At 38.9% G+C, this 20701-nt stretch overlaps 1 protein-coding gene across 1 annotated transcript; it reads right to left on the reverse strand.

Moving 5' to 3' along the window:
- Positions 1-304: 304 nt before the first annotated feature.
- acbd3 (acyl-Coenzyme A binding domain containing 3) lies at positions 305-6807 on the reverse strand. Its single transcript, XM_087805888.1, has 8 exons — positions 6447-6807; positions 5584-5725; positions 4704-4844; positions 3568-3726; positions 3325-3499; positions 2966-3209; positions 2585-2869; positions 305-1845 (listed from the first exon to the last, which is right to left on the reverse strand). Exons 1-8 carry the CDS (start codon positions 6712-6714, stop codon positions 1631-1633), a joined length of 1629 nt encoding a protein of 542 aa, XP_087662014.1. The 5' UTR covers positions 6715-6807; the 3' UTR covers positions 305-1630.
- Between the last annotated feature and the right edge of the window lie 13894 nt (positions 6808-20701).

Genomic DNA, 20701 nt, shown 5'->3' on the forward strand with positions numbered 1-20701 from the left:
ACTTTACTCATATTTTTTTAAAACAGAGAATATCACAAACTTTATACTCCAACTTCACTGATAATAGTTTTTTAAAAGATATGGGAATATCACAAACTTTATAGTCTGACTTCACTGATATTCTTACCATTCCCATAGGCAAGCACAAGCTTACAGGCTATATATATAAAAAAAAAAACTTACTGAATAGTCTCCAAAACATTTTGTCAAGTCATCATTAAGACAGTGGTCAACTATGTCAATCAAAATCAGGGATTTCAAAGGTCAATCCAACACGGAAGAATAGAAACGCATGTAAAAGATGCAAGAGATGAACATACGTTTAATCAAGATTAAATATATGCCCCAAAACTAAACGATACAAAAAGATGAGCTTCTCTTTCATCATTTTGCAGATCTTAACCTACAACAAGTATTTGTTTTAAACTCTCATTCCATGAAAAAAGTTAACATATATATCTCATTCACCAATTTTACAGTGCATTGATTCTTTGTCCACTTCTAAAAAAAAAAAAAAGAAAACCAAGACACAAAGTAATTTATAGAATTATATGTACATACAAGGCTAGAACAAGAATATTTGGTGATAAATCAGACTCTTAAGAAGCAAATATAATCACACGCTAGATGCTCATGGATGGAAGATGGAGGAGGTTTTGCTTCAGTAACACGTTTATGCGTTTGTGTGTTGCAAAAAACACAAATAAACCAAAGTGAGCAAAAAAAAAGTGTGGAACAAAGTGTGTTTTGACTCCATTCAACCAGTTCAGGCAGACGACTTAGCACTGCGGACATCATCTACACAACGTCAAGCATTTAATGAGCAAGAAAATACTTAAAGTTCAAGAGAAAATTGTTGGCCTCGTCTCCAGATAATGAAAAGATAATCCTAATATTAACTCGAGTTTCTTTATCAATTTCTGAGCAGTGAAGACAGAACTTGAGGTAACATTCTCTGAAACAAGTAAAGGAACAAAGACAGTTTTTTTCGTCCAATCAGAAACACCGCAGAACCTGCACAGTGAGTTTGTCTTTGAATTCTGCATATAAGCTAAATAACTCCCCATTCCCATACAAAAACAAAAGGAAGAAATACTTTTATAATTTATTTAAATATCAACTTGTAAAGAATTAACTCCACCTATGTGTTAATTTCCTTCATCATTTCTGTTCCTGTAACCTCACAGGATTTATTTTGTGATTCTAGACTCCTTGGCCTGTGAGAAAAATGTAGTTGTAGGTTTAAATCCAACCCCATGATCTCAACAAAAGGCATAGTGTTATCATGTAATACCAATAAAAAGCTGTTGGGATTCACACCCCCTGGAATGACTTGCCAGTTTGCGTGGTTGTAAAAACCGGCGAGGTGGTTTCGGACAGTGTTAGGCCATGAGAAATCACAGAAAAGATGAAACACAAAAACAAAAAAAAAGAAGAGCGAAGCCCTAAAGCCTAGCCCGTGACTGCAGCAAAGACAGGTGGTGACCATTTTTTTTTCAAGTGTTCACAGTCCTTGGGCAAATGAGTTTGGGTGTGACCTCTGTCCAGTTGTCGCCCTCTGGTGGCTGAATCCACGCCTTCACGCACTGTAAATAGGTACACTTGTCGGCTCCTCCGTCAGTATTCAGGCTTATCTGGTGTAGTAGACTCTGTAGTAGACGCTCTTGGAACGCCAGAGTGAATACGAGTTGTCAAATTTGAGCAGGTAGACTCCACGACCCGGGTACTGATGGCTGCCGGCGTACACCTCCTCGTGACAGTCCCGCCGGTACACCGGCACAATCTCGTCCACTTGAGGCTTCCCTGCCACTTTTTTGGCTTTTTCCTCCTCGTTCTGTGGATCTGCTGTGTTGACAAGAGGCAAATGATACACGACGTTAGCGGCAGCAGCAATAAAACCATCAGCACAGCCTCTGCATCACCAATATGGAACTATTATTTCAGCTTGATACAAGATCAGTGATGGAAAAGCACTGAGGCAGTTTATACCACTGCCAAAGTAAGCATTTCACATAAAACAGTAAGAGCTCAACTCTTTCTGCTAAGTTAATGTAAACAAGGACAAAATACAGAGATATTAGAGACAAATATAGCAGTAAATATAAGGATGATTACCAGAAACAAAGCCAAAGGCCAATTATTATGCCATGTATACATCTTGCAAAAAACAATTTTTAATAAAATAATGGGTCTGTGTAGTGGTCTACTTAGAGGGGAAAAGGGTGCACCTGATTTCTCCACTAGTGCAGGCCAATGAGAGAAGTTGTCCCTTGGAGAAAAACATCTCCAACATCTAAATACCACAGCAATTCTGACTGAACACTGTAACAGTGTGTACTACCACCATCATCCAAGTGAAATAACACTTTTAATGTCAAGCATCTACACAACTATCCAAGTGGCTCAAAAGGGGACCTAGAATGGTTTAGGATCTATGGAATACGGAAATTTAGTATCAAGTAAAATGAAAACATTAGCAACTTTTCCAAATACAGATTGAACTACAAAACCTAAATGTTGTCAGTTTCATCATCTTCAGCCTATCGTGCCGCACTGACACATTATAATCGGATTCAACCCTCACCTTCTTCATCCTCGTCTTCGTCGCTGGATTCCGAGACGTGAACGCTGACGGAGGCCGAGGCGGCGTCTGTCCACTCGAAGAAGACTCCGAAACCGATGTCATAATAGTCTGTTGCGAACTCCCAGAAGAGGTAGGAGCCTTCCTCGTGGGTGGGCACTCGCACCGTCACCACCTCGCCGCGGCCCACCGTGATCACGCTGTCGGCGTCCTGACGGATTTTCTCCTTGAAGTCCTTGATCTGCGGCCGCGTCCACATGGAGGGGGCGGCGATGACAGTTGGTGACTCTTAAAAGTCATATTGAAAAGTACATTTTAGCAAACGTAACGACGCAGAATCACTTCAATTATGAATTATGTTTGAAATAAATCAAGCTGACCGACCTAATAATGGCCCGTTCTCCGAGATCTCTTCTGCCAACTCGGGCTCCGGCTCCCTGTCCATGCTCTCCGAGTACGAGTCGGAGTGGCCCCCGTTGACTGTGGGAATTTCCTCCCCGTTGTAAGACGATGCCGTGCACAAAGGCCCGGCGGCGGCGGCAGAATGGTGCTCGCCGCCGTGGCAGCAGCTGGATTCTAGGCTCATCTGTGACATGGACTCCGCCTGCAGCTGCTTCTGTAGAGCAGCCTGATGAGACAAATGAACATCTAGTTAGAGCGTCGTGTCCTGATGAAGGTTCTGTTAGTGTCACAGGTTTTCATTCTGGTCCCGGTGTGGGGAGCACCATATGTGGGCCTCTCACCTGTTGCTGTGCGAGCTGGACTTGATAGAGCTGCTGCATGTACTGCTGATAGTGTTGCTCCTGCAGCTGACGGATGAGGCCCAGTTGTTGCTCGTGACTGTTGGGGTACTGCTGAGCGGCGTACTGTTGGAACTGCACCGCTGTCTGAGCGTTTAAAGCAGCCATGATCTGTTGTCTGGATGGAAAGAATCATTTCTTCAGTGAGGACAACGCGTGTGGACCGTGTGAGAGAAGAAAACATACTTTTGCTGCTCGATTCGTAGCCTTTCATCTTCTACTTGTCGCCTTTCATCCTCCTCCCTTTGCAGTCGTTCTTCCTCCTCTAATCTCCTCCTTTCTTCCTCTTGCCGCTGTCGCTCCCTCTCCTCTTCCTCCCTCCGATAGCGTTCCTCCTCTTCTTTCCTGCAAGGGAAATTATAGCATGGGCATGTGGCGCTCTAGTTTATTTTTGCCTTTCATTCAACTATTTTTAAATGTCAACTGCACAATTCCATCATTAGAGCCTACAGTTTCACGCGATGTGTAGCCTCTACACAAAGATGTGGAGCCTCTACACAAAGATGTGGAGCCGCTACACAAAGATGTGGAGCCGCTACACAAAGATGTGGAGCCGCTACACAAAGATGTGGAGCCGCTACACACAGATGTGGAGCCGCTACACAAAGATGTGGAGCCGCTACACAAAGATGTGGAGCCGCTACACAAAGATGTGGAGCCGCTACACAAAGATGTGGAGCCGCTACACAAAGATGTGGAGCCGCTACACAAAGATGTGGAGCCGCTACACAAAGATGTAGTAGCTGCTACACAAAGATGTAGTAGCTGCTACACAAAGATGTAGTAGCTGCTACACAAAGATGTAGTAGCTGCTACACAAAGATGTAGTAGCTGCTACACAAAGATGTAGTAGCTGCTACACAAAGATGTAGTAGCTGCTACACAAAGATGTAGTAGCTGCTACACAAAGATGTAGTAGCTGCTACACAAAGATGTAGTAGCTGCTACACAAAGATGTAGTAGCTGTTACACAAAGATGTAGTAGCTGCTACACAAAGATGTAGTAGCTGCTACACACAGATGTGTAGCTACTACACAAAGATGTAGTAGCTGCTACACAAAGATGTAGTAGCTGCTACACACAGATGTGTAGCTACTACACAAAGATGTGGAGCCGCTACACAAAGATGTGGATTCAAATTGCTTGATAAAACATTTTTAATTATTAAAAAAATAAGTATCAGGATATTAAACTTACACTTTAACATTCTTTATTATGAATTAATTATTTACAGGTATTTTCCATTTGAAAAGCGAGTCTTAAATAAATGAGTAAACGTTCTTTGTTTATCCAAGTGTTTGACTTCAGTGTAGATATTTACCTTTTCCTTTCCTGCTCCTCCCTCTCGATCTTGTGGGAGATGATGTAGGGAGCGAAGAGGGTGCAACACTTGTTCAGCAGCTTCACAAACTCCACCATGGCCTCCTGCCGCTCCATCACGCCCAGCAAGGCCCATTCTTTTCTACAAATCAAGGGCATCTCAACAATTTGAAACTGATAAAAATGTGTTATTTGATGACGTACAGTTTCTCATGGATATCATGTTAACCTGATACATGCGATCAAACATAAAACAAAGTAACCCGAACTAGACGATCTTTTAACATGACAACATGTTATCGGTATAAACAGCTTTAATTCTTGCCAAACAAAAGCTGCAGAATTGGAGGTAAAAGAGGATAAATAATATTATGCAGGCTTTGATTTCTGGAATCGTTCTCCACACGACTTTGAACTTGTTTTTCAACTCGGTGAAGCAATCAAAAGCCAAACATCAAACGGGTGCAGTCTTTCTACACACCCAGAATTCTTACTCTTACTCTATCTTTCACCACTTATATGACATAACTTTTCATTGTATTTCACATTTTAAATGAGGTATTTAAAAACCGTCACAGTGGCAGACAGCTTTAAACTAACTAAAATACATCTCCTGTTTTATTTAAACATGTTCAAAGAAAGCAAGTCACAAACTATCATTTAAGTAAAAGTTCTTCAGAAAGAATTGAATCAAGATAAGGAAATGTGTCATTAAAGTCCTGAACATCAGTTGAACGATCAGTATTTAGTGACAAATATTGACAAGGATTGGATCGGGTCAGTCATCGTGAAACGCACGGAAATGATGATCAATCCGACCACATTTTGCACTTCATTTAGACCAACTGTTGACCTCAATGCTAGTAGTTCGTTGGGATTACCTTCGGTCGTTGCCCAGGACGTCAAAGAAGCCGACCTCGGGGGAAGCGTCGGGATTATAAGGACCGAGCAGCACCTGCTTGTGCAGAGCTACCAGACGCAGCTTCTCCTCGTAGGTCGGGTGGAAGGCCTTTCCATCTTTATCTGGCGGCAGAAGAAAAGGACTAAGAACAACAACAAGACGCCACACGACCATCATTCTACACAAATACTTGGGACTAATGCTGGAAATCTCAACGCCACAAATGAAACCCTTCAATATCATTCAGATTCAAGAAGGCACTGATGGTGGTTCGAGCTCAGGGAAAGTAAACAAGAAACAAGAATAATAACCATCACACTGAGTAGTCAGGCACAAACCTGCTAACTTAATGATATAAAGATTAATAAGACATTATATATTCAGTTAGAACTGACACCAAAAATAAACACCCGACCAGTAAATGGTCAGCTACCGTTAGGACTGTATTTTTGTGGAGCAGCTGTCAAGATCATAACAGTTGTGGTGAATGAATGGATGAAGAATCTGTTTTGAAACCATTTGACATGTAGGATTGATATTTATGGTGTTTGTTGCGGTGCATTAGTTTGGTGTTTTGCCTTTTCTTTCCAGGACGACTACCCAGCCAGAGTATCAAGGTCATTTTGGATCGAACTGGCACCGAGCTCCAGATAAAAAAAGAAAAAAAAAGCCATCAGGGCGAAAAAACAGGATAAACTGGCGAAAGGGACACACGGAAGTGTCAGCGCACAGTTAGCCACGTTAGCTCCTCGCTAGCATCTATGCTAACAGTGGAAGTGACAGCTAGCAGCTGAGCTCGGCAGACATTAATGCTCAACAATGGACACGACGGGTCGCAAATACCTTTAAAGAACTTGAGCGCCATGGCGTACAGGTCCTGGAGCGGGAACCCCCATTTTCCCTCAATCGCAGATATGACTGATTCTCCATCTTCGCCGTCATCCACACCCGGCGTATGGGTGTCTCGCTCCGCCGCTCCGGGCTCCGTCTCCCCGGCCGGGCTCTGCTCGCCCTCCGGGTCGGGGCTGAGCGTGAGTCCGTCGATGGAGACCTCGAGTCGGCTAGAAGTAGCGCTATCGAGGTCGCCGCTCTGAACCTCTGTCGCCATCATGTAGCCTGTCAGTGAAGCAGCCACGTACCTACTTCCGCTTGGACGAGCCGGAAGTTCCGGGACATGTTTTTTTTTTTTTGTTTTCTATGCATGACGTTGCATAAAGAAACGATTGTAACTGTTGCAACTGGCGCTCGAGATAAATAAAACAATCAGGTGCAGATTTTAAGGTAAAATAACTGGAATAAAAATAAAAAATTAAAAGAAAAAAAAAACTCATATAATAAAATTGTCAAACAATACAAAAAAATAATCTTGATATTTTATTCGGCGTTACTATTGAATTATAGGTGTATATTAAAAAAAAAAAAAAGATACACGTGGACATTGTGTCCAGATACCTAGTTAAACAAAATGTAGATGTAGTATTCGATATGAGGGACATTCTTTTATTATTTTATTTGTTCAGGCTTTACCTTGATTTTCTGGAACTCCTGTTGTGTTATCAGTTTTATCTTGATCTTTAAAATATATACTTTATTGAATATTGTTTTGATTGTTTAAGCGCTTTGTGACCCTGGTCTGGAAAAGTGCTATACAAATAAAAATTACTTACTTACATTGTTTCAAAATGTGAAAGTTTGAAAACAGGGATTAATTTTAAAAACACCATAAAACCAGGCGAGTCTGTAACCAACTTCCAATAAGAAAAAAATACACAAAACAACCAAAACCTGTAAGAAATATTTTGTACATGATCAATATCAAACCTTGAGCACTTAGATGTTAACAGTGTAGTCGCGGCTGCAGACTGTAGTTAATGTTAAACTGTAGTATAAAAAGAAAAACAGACACAAAATTGCGAAAAACACAAATTAAAATAATACATTAAAATTAATTCCTGAAAAAAAAGTAACTGAATCTATGTAGAATTTGAATTGAACTAAAAAATAAATTGAAAGTCAGTTATTATTATTGCAATTTTTAAATGATCTATTTAATAATTATTAAATTATCTATTTTTTAATCAACTAAAACATTTCAGAAATAATATTTACATAATCAATTTCAAACCTTCACACTGCATTTTCCTAGATGTTAAAAGGATAGTTGTGGCTGAAACTAAAGTCTATAAACTGTATGTACTTGTAAATACACTTTACTTATAAATTGTATATTTATATAGATATTTATATATGTATATATATTTATATATATTTATATATATTTATATATATTTATATATATATACATATTTATTTATATTTATACTTGTAAGTAGCCTCGGGCTATTAAATTGTACAATTCTGAGTTCGGGGGCAGGAGTGAAAGTATCATGATGTTCTGTTCTATGTTAGTCTTTGTATCCTTTGTCTTTGTTGTTTTTCTTTGATGTATGTTCTTTATCTTTAGACTTAGATTGTTTCATCTTGTTCTTTCTCTTTATTTCTCTTTGTTCTTGTTCTTATTTTTATTTTTATTTATTTTTTATGAAAAATTTCTGTATTTGCTGTGGCTAGATGGAAAAAAATAATTTCTCCTTCGGGATCCATAAAGTTCTACCTAACCTTCCCTAAATATCTTCTTCAGTAAATGCTGTTGCTTACGATATGACGTAGTGACTTAGTATGACCACTAAGAGGCGCTCAAATCACAGATTTGCTAAGAATACAACATTTATGGTTACTGACGTGGCAGGATAATATACTATAAAGATCACGGTACTATGATCTACTACGTAAAAATCAATGTGATGCCATCGAGAGGAAATATTTTACTTTGGTTTTTAAAAATAGTTCTTTATATCAATGTGTCTAGGCGACGCAGAATGGCTGCCTTGGTGCTTGGTTTTTATGTTGCTTATTTTGTGTCTTGTTGTATACAATTATTCAATTGACCTTATTAATATTATTTCGTCCGGATGTGACATGTTGTATTTTGATGGATGTGACGTCAGATTGAAGAGACGCACAGGAAACGTTGGCTAGTGAAGAAGTTGTCAATAAAGTTGCTGGATATTGACGACACAAAACTGAGCCTCACTTTATTCTAACATGCAACGAGTGTCCTTAACACATCACATAAAAACATCCTATGTTGTGTTTACAACACTGGCAATAAAAGTGTTTGATTCTAACAAATATTTCCAAGTCAAGTACATAACTAATAGTACTGAAAAATCCAACGAATTGTATTAACTGTGAAAATGTCCCAAACAGGAATTGTGTATTTACGTTGTTACGTTGGCCAATAAAATGCTCACTGTGTCACTTTATACTCCACCTCTGTACTCTTTTGTGTAATAAATTAATGTCAGATGTCTTACAGGAAATTCCCTTAAAGTGCATTTTTAAATGCAGTATAATGACCATAAAGACTGATTATCTTCAAATGTTGTTATGTACTCCAACAGTTGCAGAACACACTGTCTAAAACAGCCATTTAAATAAGTTTAGATTGAATAAAAAGTAATAGTAATTACTTGTGTTTATATGTAGTGCCCTGAGAGAATCACGAAACAAATCGAGAATTTAAAAACATTTCAAACAAATAATGTCTTTGAATTAAAATGTTTTTGAATCGGCATTAAACCACTAAATAAAAGATATATTCAAATGTTTTCTCAAGTTTATTGCTCTACCAACTGACACTTCAGTCACCGAGTATAAACCTAATTTCATATTTAATTAGGGAGTTTTGATGAGTGTGCCCGATGTAGCGTTGTGCTGAGTAGCTGGATGTGAGGGGATGAGAGTCCCACTGGAGCATGTGAAGGGTTCTGGCACCCTGCTAGGGTCCAACAGAGAGAGCGCATTGTTCTCTGACCCAAATTTCTTGACCTGGAACTGCGAGAAAAAGGTCAAAGAGAATAGAACGCAGCAACATGTCTTCACTCTGCAGCGCACCACGCTAGCTGGTCAGACGATGACATCACCCAACTGTCAAGCTACATCTTACTGACAATTAGGCTGAAGATCAAAACATTCAGGGGCTTGACCATCAGCAACACCTCAGCTAAATTGGACCTGAAGATAAGACAGTAATCCATAATGGAGCCATTTGAGCAGGATTATGCAAATGTGTGCGACTGGTCTGTGAAAGGTGTTTTTTTACAAGTAAAACTTTCTTACTTAACATCAAAATACAGCATTGAAATCACAGCACTGTGTTAATCTTAGAACGATAGCAACAACAACCAGAAGAAAACTAAAAACAAGGCAGAATGACAAAATGTCCAAAAAAAAATTAAATCAGTATCTTTTGTTCCATGTATTCCTTATTCGGCTGAAACGGATTGGAGCATATCGTTAAGTTGATGTATTTGGGAAAATCCAACAATACGATTGGTATCAAAACACAGTAACAACGATTCGACAATATCTCTATATGTTGCGATACCGTAGGAAAAAAACTGTAGTATTGTCTAGTACTTGACTTTGGTGTTGCAGAATTTACAGACCACATGACTCTTGACGAAGTGAGAAGTAACTTCTTTCATTGGTTTTGAAACCAAAACATTTTCAAACATCAGCTTTGAAAGCTGCTGGAGTCGACGGTATCCTCTCATCCTCAGTCACTGTCTGGGATCTTATTGATTTTATTGTTCCTTTAACTGAGAGTAACATAATGACTACTGCCATCTAGGAAGTTTAATTGCAACAGTGAACGTTGTTAATATTTGCATGTTAATTGTAAGTTTAAAAAAATAGAATTACTTCATTTTATTCACACTGTATTGAAAATATTGTTTTATTTATCCCTTGTGTTGTCTCTGGGTCAAGGTGAACGACCTCCCCAGCTTCGCTAAATACATATGCAGTGGTGGAGGTCATACTTTGACTCAGAGACAACACAAGGGATACCTCAAACACATTTATTTTCTCACACAACTACCACCACAATACCACTAATACAGGGTTAAAATAAAGTTACATGACAATAAATGTAATTTTAGACAAGAAAAATATAATAAATACAATGATATAAACCCAAGCTGCTTAAATACCCCCCGTCACCGCCAGCATCAACAAGTCGAGAGTGTGTGACTCGCTTCACTTCTGGTAATCATGTTTGTGGGGGGACGAGTAGGAAGCAGATAAATCTCATTTTCTTTTTCATCATACTAGCTCCATCTCTCAGCAGCCGCTTTGATGAGACAGGGGAGCAAACGTGGGTGGAGTCTGGTGATTTACAGTCGGGCGACGAGCGGCGGCCATTAAAGCTGAGGGTCCTGCTAATGAAGAGTCGGTGCAATCACGCGGGAGAGGAGACGAGTATGTACAGACCTCATCGATCCACTGTCATCCTTCACGGCATGTTTACAGTTTCCTCACAGGGTGACATCAAAGGACACACGGCTCCATGTCGCGCTCAGTGAATTTAAATGTCCACGAGACCAGACCGGTGTTTCACGGTTCAGGGGACGGGGTTAGAAATCCGGTGACCTCTCTTATGATGGCAGAAGATCTGGCTCTGTCCTTATCAACCTACTGTACTTCTGAGGCCATGATTCTCTAACCATTCAACTCCTGTTTCACACTTAAGTAAAACATGTTGGTTCCATGAAGGCAATAGTACATCCAAAATTGAAACTTCACTAATTTTCTACTCTCCTTCATGTCGACTAAGGGTTGGATTAGTCTGTCTCTTTTTAGAGTTATAGGCAAAAAAAAGGAGGTCATATTAATGTAGCGACTGAAGCTCAGATGTCTTCGTCTTTATCTAAATCAGAAAAGACACTTAAAAACCTTGACTGTAATGTCCATCTTGTATTAAAGCCTTGTCGAGAGGATTTTTTCCGGAAAAAAATTCAATAAATCTAAATAAACTTCTGCTACAAACAAGCTTAAAATAATTGGAATTACTCTAAAATAAAGAACAGTAAATCTAAACTGAAAAGTAATCTAAACTCTTAGTCGACATGAGGGTGATTACAAAATGAGTTTTGAATTTATTTTGCTGTTGGTCATAGGATGAACATGCCAGAACAGTGTAGTAGCAAAGATGTAAAAACTCCCACACAGCTGTCATAGTCCACATATCTCTGGTTAAGTTAGTCTACTTTGCTTATCTTCCAGGAAACTTGAAAAAAAATCCTCTCGATTCTTCAGAGATGATGGAAATAAATGTAACTACCGTCTCTCCTCTGGTGCGGAAGCATGTTTAGGAACCATCAGTAGATTCTGATCCAAAGACCTCAGAGCCCGAGCTGGGGTGTAAGGCTGGATCAGATCAGTGATGTAAGGAGGAGCCTGACCATAAATAGATCTGAAAGTAAGAACCAGAATTTAAAATTGATCCTGAAAGAAACTGGAAGCCAGTGAAGAGTTTTAAGGATCAGAGAAATGTGAGTTCTTCTACTAGAGCGGGTCAGAGCTGCAGAGTTTTGTATCAACTGCAGGCGAGACACATCCTTCGAAATGAAAAAGTTTAGAGATTTTTCTCAGTTGAAGGAAACAGTTTCTGGTCAGATTTCTGCAGTGTTGAACTAGAGACATGTCTTTGTCAAATTCAACACCCAGGTTTCTCAGGCTCAGTTTGACAGACTGACCTAAGTCACCCAAGTACTGACTCAACCCTGGAACCTTATCACCAGGAGCAATAACCAGAGTTTCAGTTTTTACGGTTTTAAAGATACAACGCTGCGCAATTTTTTTTTTATATTAATAATGCAAAGGCCATGTAATTTTGTTAATATTTAATTGTCCCTTTAACATGCTGTTTGACCTAAAAGGGTGCTAGCAGATGCTGCTAAAGGCTGAACGAAGGCCAAAACTTGGGAGGACTTGCGACTTTAAAAGACTTTTACTTAGTTTAAAACATTAACCTTGAATAAGACTAATAACATTAGCTACTTCCTGCTATTCACTAACAAAAAGGGAGTACCCCGGTAGTTTTTTCTGAACTATTTCCGGATAATCTAGCCTGTATGGAAATGAAATGATTTACTGTAATCAATCATTGACATTTAGCAGACGTTTCAAATAACCACTTGATTAACAGGTTACATTTCATATTTGAGTAAAATGAAATAGTGGATCAAGACATGTGTGAGCAATGCTCTCAGGGACAACATGTTTATATTATGGATCATCGAGAAAAGTCGGAAAACCAGAATTCCACAAACCTTTCTTTGCACACAGTTGTAGACCCGTCACACCAGATGTCATCCAGGAGGGACTCAGACCAGAGCTTTTGGAGACGAGTGATGACGGAAAGCCAAAGATCAAAATCACTCATCAATAGTGAGTCGGTTTGTCTCCGCATTTTCGCTCCGTTTTTTTGGGGTCCCCCATGGGCGTCGGCGTTGCAGCTGTCGCCCGATGATGCGGCGCGACGTCATCAGACTGGTATCTCACAGACGAGCAGAGACGAGTGCTGTGATTAGCGCTCCAGCGTTCCCGCGGGGCCCTCGAGACCCCTCAGGGGACCTGGAGACGCGTGTCCACTGTAACCATGAGCTCACATCAGAGGTGTTAACATCACGTCTGGACACTTCAACGTCAGCAAAGTGTGTGAAAATACATACAATAAAACAGTTTATCTTAAAATATATTTTGCTTCTCCAATAATTGAGCAACAAGACACACTAACACAGCGACATATCGTGTGTGTGTGTTTAGCTGCTGACACCACATTGCCTTCATCTTGTCCCCAAAAGCCAGTCCCGAGCGTCGGTGAGTCTAATTGTCGTTTAATGGATTAGACATTCATCCTTCCTGTCCAAATCCCCCGGGGGCTCCATGACAGCATCGCCAGGTCCACACAACTAAACACCCTTCAACACATCACACGCACACACACACACACACACACACACACGGGTGCGCACGCGGCGGCCGACGCTCATTTGACGGCACTGTTTGTGCTTAAAATTCAATTACCCATGTATTGATAGTTCTCTAGGGGGGCAAACAAGTGGACACAGTGAGCTGGTGGAGGGCCGCATGATTTCCCAGGAGGCCCCGGGCTACTCTGTGCGTCTCCTGTTGGATCTATTTCATGGTTTTTACTCATCAGCAGCAGCAGATGGAGCTCAGGCAGGCGACACACACTTGTAACACACACACACAGTGAGCACCGAATACACATTTTACATTTTATACATGAGAGTGTATTTTGTCACTATGCTGTAATATTGTATTTCCACAATCAGTTCAGCTGTTTATAATCATTATTATTATTATTATTATTGAACACACAAAGTAATAGGTAACAGTTGTGTTGTGTTGGGATTTTACTTTGCAATATTTGTCCCCAATTCTGTCATTGAGCAAGGTATAGGATATTTTAAAGATAGTATCTAGTCGACTTCCCTTTATTTTATTTTATTTTTTCTACAAATTATCAATATTTTTTTCTATGCGTAAATTTTGTATTTAAAAAAATGGTTATTAATCATATATGGAATCTGAAATAACTACTATTATTTATTAATAACTTTGTAAATATATATACGTACAATTTATGTATATATAGGAGTATACACAGGAGAAAGTACATTAAAAGAAAAGTAAATTGTATTATAATATTGTTTAAACTTAGATAGATAAACCTCTGTGTTATGAATCATATTTGAAACCCTGACGTTTTAATGTGAACTGAATAAATCCAGATGTCAAACTCAAAATTATAAACAAAGACAAAAAATAAATCTACATTTTCCATTTTTTAAACAGGAAATAAGAATCGAAAAAATTGTATCATCTTCCTTACATTTCTGACTTGCTTTAAAAATATAAAAATACAATTATCGCCATAAACTACTCATCTATAACATGTATTTGAAGGTCTTACAGGCCAGATTGAAGGACTTGAATGAGATGAATGGCTCTGTAATGTTGACGGAGGAACTCGGACCAGATGATCAAATCAACTCCACGATCTGCACACGTCTCCCAGATCCCGGCGTGTCAGTGTGATCGTTGAGTTGCACTCCTGATGCAAAACGAGTTTGCTAGCCGTGGTTTTCTCATGCGGCTCAACAATGGCCGGAGTACGGGAGCTGCCTGGTGGCATTGCTTAATTAGGCGAAGACTTGATTCGTTCGCACTGACTGACAGCTAATTAAAGAAGTGAGGGCGCATCACACTGACGGTCCTCTGGAGCCAGAAGGTCCTGACGGCAGGGGATGTTGGAGAGAGCGAATTATGAAACATTAAGCCTTTACAGTACCACCTGCCATCAGACGTGACCTCAAACTACAGTGTGTGTGTGTGTGTGTGTGTGTGTGTGTGTGTGTGTGTGTGTGTGTGACGGTGCTTATCCTGCGATGCTGAAATGCAGCCTGTTGAGTCCATCTGCTGCAGGTTTTCATCATCTGTCTGGAAAAAAAAATGAAAGTGAATTAGACATTTTCATGCACCAGGGGGTCATTGCTGTGAGTTGTATGTTCAAGTTCTCAAGTATGTGTTGTCATTTAAAAGAATTGAAGTTGTGAAATAAAGTAGTGTAAATAATTGAGTAACTTTATTATTGATCTATATGTCTATATATATTCCCAGAGATTAAAGGAGCAGAGAGGATGAAATGTTTGGCTATTTTTTGCCTCTTTTTTCACCTTCAAGTTGTTGTTGATATTAATGTTTTTATTGTGGTTTTAATCTGTGTTTTTGTCCGTAGTTTTAGTCAAGGTTTCATTACTACAGTTTTATTTCCTCTCGTGTCAATCATGTTTTAGTCAATGTAAATGTTGATTTTGTTTTAGAAAAACATGTTCCAAGAGCGAAACGTCTCCTACCCTTCCATAAATGAGCTGGACTATTGTAACAGTTTATTTTGGTGTCTAAACCAGAAGGATCTGTCTCGCCTGCAGTTAATAAAAAACTCTGCAGCAAGAATTCTGAGCCGCTCTAGTAGAAGAACTCACATTTCTCTGATCCTTTAAAACTCTTCACTGGCTGCCAGTTTCTTTCAGGATCAACTTCAAAATCCTGGTTTTTACTTTCAGATCTATTCATGGTCAGACCTTCCATCAGTGATCTGATCCAGCCTTACACCCCAGCTCGGGCTCTGAGGTCTGTGGATCAGAATCTACTGATGGTTCCTGAACATGGTTCTGGACCAGAGGAGAGAAATCCTTCCAGGCTGTTGCTCCTAAGCTTTGGAAAGATCTTCCTCTGTTTTTGATGATCTACTGACTGTGTTTGTCTTGTGTGTCTTGAGTATATATTTTAACTGTGTATTGTTTTTTGATTGTTTAAGCGATTTGTGGCCCTGGTCTAGGAAAGCACTTTATAAATAACCTTAACTTACTTACTAACTTACTTAACCAGAAATTAAAAAAAAGATTCAACACACAAAGGACTATTTTTGTCAAAACTGCTTCTATAAAACAGTTCAAACAAGTCATCGGTGGACGATGTTGAGTCTGTAACGGACATCTGACGAGAAACAGTCGCTTCAGTGTTTCCTGCCCTCAGTGTTGTTGGCAGACTCCCAGGTTTGGGACGCTGTCACATGTTGTTAGCGCAACTCGTCTGGAGTTTTTTTGTGGGGGCCAAACATTAAAGGTCCCGGCTGAGTCAACTCAAATATCGGCCTTTCAACGGGACGAGGACCAAGTGGACCCCGCATGAGACCAGGAATAGTGCCGACCATGTGAATCCGAAAAAGACAATTAGGGGCTTATTAAGGTCTCGCAGCGATGTGGCTCGCGGGGGCGTCCACTGCGACTCTGAGCCGCTGCCATGGCTCAAAACAGTCAGGGGCATTGTCTCACCTAATTACGTTGAGACCAGGGGCCTCTTTTTGTGTTGCCACGGCCATGCCTGTCCGATTCCCTTCTCCTGCCGGACCGCTGGTCCACGGTGGGAGTGTGTGCTAATTAGACGAGGAACCGGCCAGAGGAATTATGTCCGTTCTCATTATGCAAAACCACAATGAGGAATATCGCTTTGTCGGATCTCGGTCTTCAGAGGCCCCCTGTCCCACTAAAGTATTTTCCTCATTACGCTCCAAACACATCTGCACATGGAAACGGGGGGAATGTGGCACGCTCTGAAAGTGAGTGCCACAGAACTTCCGAGCCCAAATGGACGCACTCACACAGAAATGGAGACCGGAGGACGGCACTAGCATGAAGTTATTGCCCTAATTAATGCTTTGTGGGCCGCGGAGCAAACTGTTGAATCGTTGGTGGCACATTTGTAAAGACTCTTTGTCTCCTCACCTTAATAGGATGTTTTGATCAACGGCTGTTTGGATGACCCAGCTCTTCTTCGTCAGCGTCCAGCTCTGGGAAACGGCAATTAGCCGGATTAGAGAAGCCATTTCTGGAGCCTGGAACAAAAAAAAAAACCCGGAGCAGACATGAGCGACCCTCGGAAAAAACTGCACAGACAGAATGTTTGATATCAATTGTGTCTGCTACGAAATGTTACGGTGTGTCAGCAGATTTTTTTTTAGCAAACTCATCAGCTGCTATTATGTCATGTACTGCAGTGTAATGTAAATACTGTATTAGTTTAAAAGGATTTGGTGTCAAGACTGTTGAAAATGAGCTGTTAAAATGAATGTTGGCAAGTGAAAATGTAGTTTTTGCAAGACATTTGAAGACATTGAAGGCCATAGAGAGCAAAACCTAAGACATGCTTCACATTAAAACTAGCCCAAAAAGACGTGATGAAAATTCATCGATTACAAAATTGCTTAAAAAGAAAATATACAAAAAAACATGAACAATAATCTCCTCGATTGTGAACTAAAACTTAAAAAATGTTTGGGTTATTTTTCGTTAGAATCCAGTAGCACATCTTGAAATTAACCATGATTAATAATCAGAAATTTTTAATCTTTTTAAACTCTCCAGTCACGTCAGAGTGTGCTGGCTGGTTTGCCTTGATACATTCTGACACCACTGGTACTTAAAGGCTAAATCTTTCGGGTTCAAAATAGCGTCCCTGGCTCCTCCCCCTTCAAAACAAGATAAAGGTTGAGTCAGTTTCTTCTTTTTTTTTAGTCCTTTTTATAAAAACACTGTCCCTGACCCACTGGAGTAAAACATTTTTGTAGTCACGTGACACTCATTTTCCAAAATGAAACAATTTGATGGTGGTTTTTTTTATTGGCGCTAAAACAAAAACTTTCAGTATCACTCAACAAAATCATAATTACAAAAAAAGCATATTCATTTTTTACATTTTAAGGTCTGAAATTCAAATACATGGATTTTAGACATTGTATGACAAAAGCAGAACACAAACAGAAATGTTAATAATGAAAGTTGAAAGATAAAATGATTTATAACATATAAAGGCATTGATGATCATTATACTGCATTAAATATATAATATAAAACTGTTATATTTTATCATAAAGATACAGTTGGATTTCAAACATATTCCCTTATATATTTTGACATTTATTGTTCCCATAAAACTCTTGTTGTTATTGCAGATGTTTATTAATTAATGTAACCCTTCTGATGATATTCTGATACTGTGAATATCTTAATAATATAATACAACTCTTATAGAAGCATGTTCCTCACTTAACTCTAAAACCACTCGAGCGGTTTTCCTAAAAGCGAGGTGGAGGTCATGGGTCAAAGAAGAGCCAATTAACTTGTCTATGGTGGTGTTAGGAATTGGAGCAGAACTCTGTCATACTACATACAACATGTCACCTTTTATACCTGTTCAACCTCCACACCAACTCATCTATGATAGCAAATTAACACATTAACGTCCACCTTGAGAGAAATGAAACCTCAAACATCTGTGGAATAATAACAGACTTTATAAGGAAAATTTACGTCAAGGACATATAAATATATTGTGCCTGTATTTCATGACGCAATGTGTGTTTCATGATAGTGTATTAGTGATGTTTGTTACCTGGAGGACAAGATTGCGGTAAAAGTGGAAGATATTTTATTGTCTATTTTATGTCTACTAGTAACACGGATTGAAACTCAAGGCCAAACCCGGCCTACAATGTAATCTTAAGATATATTGGCCTGTTCAACGTGAATGTAACACAAAATCTATTACAAATACTCGGAAAACGATTCAGTATTTGCCTTTTTTATGCTTTAAAATTTTAATTTATTAATAATTATATTTATACTTTTTATATATACATTCATTCTGCTGTGTTTTTTAACGGTTGCCAAGCAACGAAATTTCGATGCCAGTTTCACTGCTGTTTTCAGTGCAATGACAATACAAGAAAGTCTAAAGTCTAAAAGTCTAAAGTGACAGATATATTATTCAATGTTTTAACAGAAATTAATTCCATAGTAGAAAAGCATTTTGAAGAGATCTCTGAGGGGAAAATACTTCAAATAATGAACACTTTTTCTACTTCACACTTGAATAATCATGACCAAATAAACAGGTCATTTGCTTAATAAATATATTGCCTATTAATTCGTTATAAGTACAAAGAGGTTACAAAACATGAGGTAGTTTGGTAAGGAACGTATATTCATTTCATATGTGTGTATCTATATTTATAAAGCAAGCCTTCATATTTATTGTACTTTTATAACTCATTGTTATAAAGTGAACATAGACTATCATAATCCGACTAAACCCAGTTGCACCAACAGGTTCTTACAGGGTCACCAGTTGAAGGGGCGCATGAAAAGTCACCCGTTGAAGACTTGGCACCTCTGCTGACCCGACGGTATCTCCCGCCAGGACCGTCGCGCAATCTGTTGAGGGAGTGTCGAGCATTGAGGGCCTGACGCGGGCCCCGCGGTCCCTCAGGAGCCCGCGGTCTTTATATATTCATCACCTCCACACTATCCGCGCTTCCATCGGGCGCGTCCACACACCTCCATTGTGCGTCCAGATGTCCAAAGTGTGCCACAAATTATCTGCGAGCGATTGTAATTGAATAATGGCTGATTAGAGACGTGTGCAGAGGTTTGCTGTTAACACAACCAAGACGAGACTGCACATGCGCATTGTTTTCTTTATCAACCTTCTGGATCTTGTGTTTGTAAATCATGGGATATTTTTGGAGTAAATAACAAAATCTAGCCATATGCTGTTTTTACACATGAGGAGAATATTCATTGGAATATGCAAATAATCGGCTGAGACGGTTGAGACTCGACAATCGATGAGTTTGGTCTTACAACTTGTTTATATCGATTCATTAATGAATAAATTGGCTGAGAACATCGCTCCGTTCTCGCTCTCTCTCTCTCTCTTTCTATATATATATATATATATATATATATATATATATATATATATATATATATACAAACCTGGGAATAACGTTTATGACGATGTGTCTCATTAATATAAAATAAGATTTAAATTCCAAGTAATAATTATAGCTATAATGTATTAAATGAGCATTTATTTACAACAAGCAAACACATCGACACATGGAACTCGAAATAAAAAAAACAATGTATTGTCAACAACAAAACCATCCTAAGAAATCCAGCTAATCGGATTTTTCTTATTAATAAAACCAAACCCTAACGATTAATACTTGTTTTTCTGTATTCATAAATGATAAAACGTGGCAACCTATATTCTCTTATTCCATTTTTAATTTTTAGTTTTAAATCTGAAATAAAATCAGTTAGTTGTTCTTCTCAATTTCCCGCGTTAATAATAATAATTCTTGCATGCACGAATGTATCTTTGCTTTGATTTAAAACTAAAACTAAAAAATGGAATATGAGTATATATGTTGCCCCGTTTTATCATTTATGAATTCAGAAAATAAGTATTAATCATTAGTGTTTGGTTTTATTAATAAGAAAAATACATATTTTATATATATATATATGTATAATAACAATGTTGTTGCATGATCTTGTAACAAATGAATTCAATCATTTAACGTAAATGAATAAAAGACTTTGAACACACTCCAGGGTATTTAAAACACCTTTAAATAATGGAGTTATTTGAGAGAATTTTGATTTAAAAACAAGCGATTTTCCTGCAACTCCATACCACTTTTAACTCCTCCCTCGCCAAAATACTGGGTTAAATCGAGGTCGTTAAAATAATGAGGAGAGGGAACTTGAGTCGTGCTGTGATTGGCTGGCGCCTGTTGCCTCCAGAATAAAACC

The sequence above is a fragment of the Callionymus lyra genome, chromosome 13 (genome assembly GCF_982586985.1).
Source record: "Callionymus lyra chromosome 13, fCalLyr1.hap1.1, whole genome shotgun sequence".
NCBI lineage: Eukaryota > Metazoa > Chordata > Actinopteri > Syngnathiformes > Callionymidae > Callionymus > Callionymus lyra.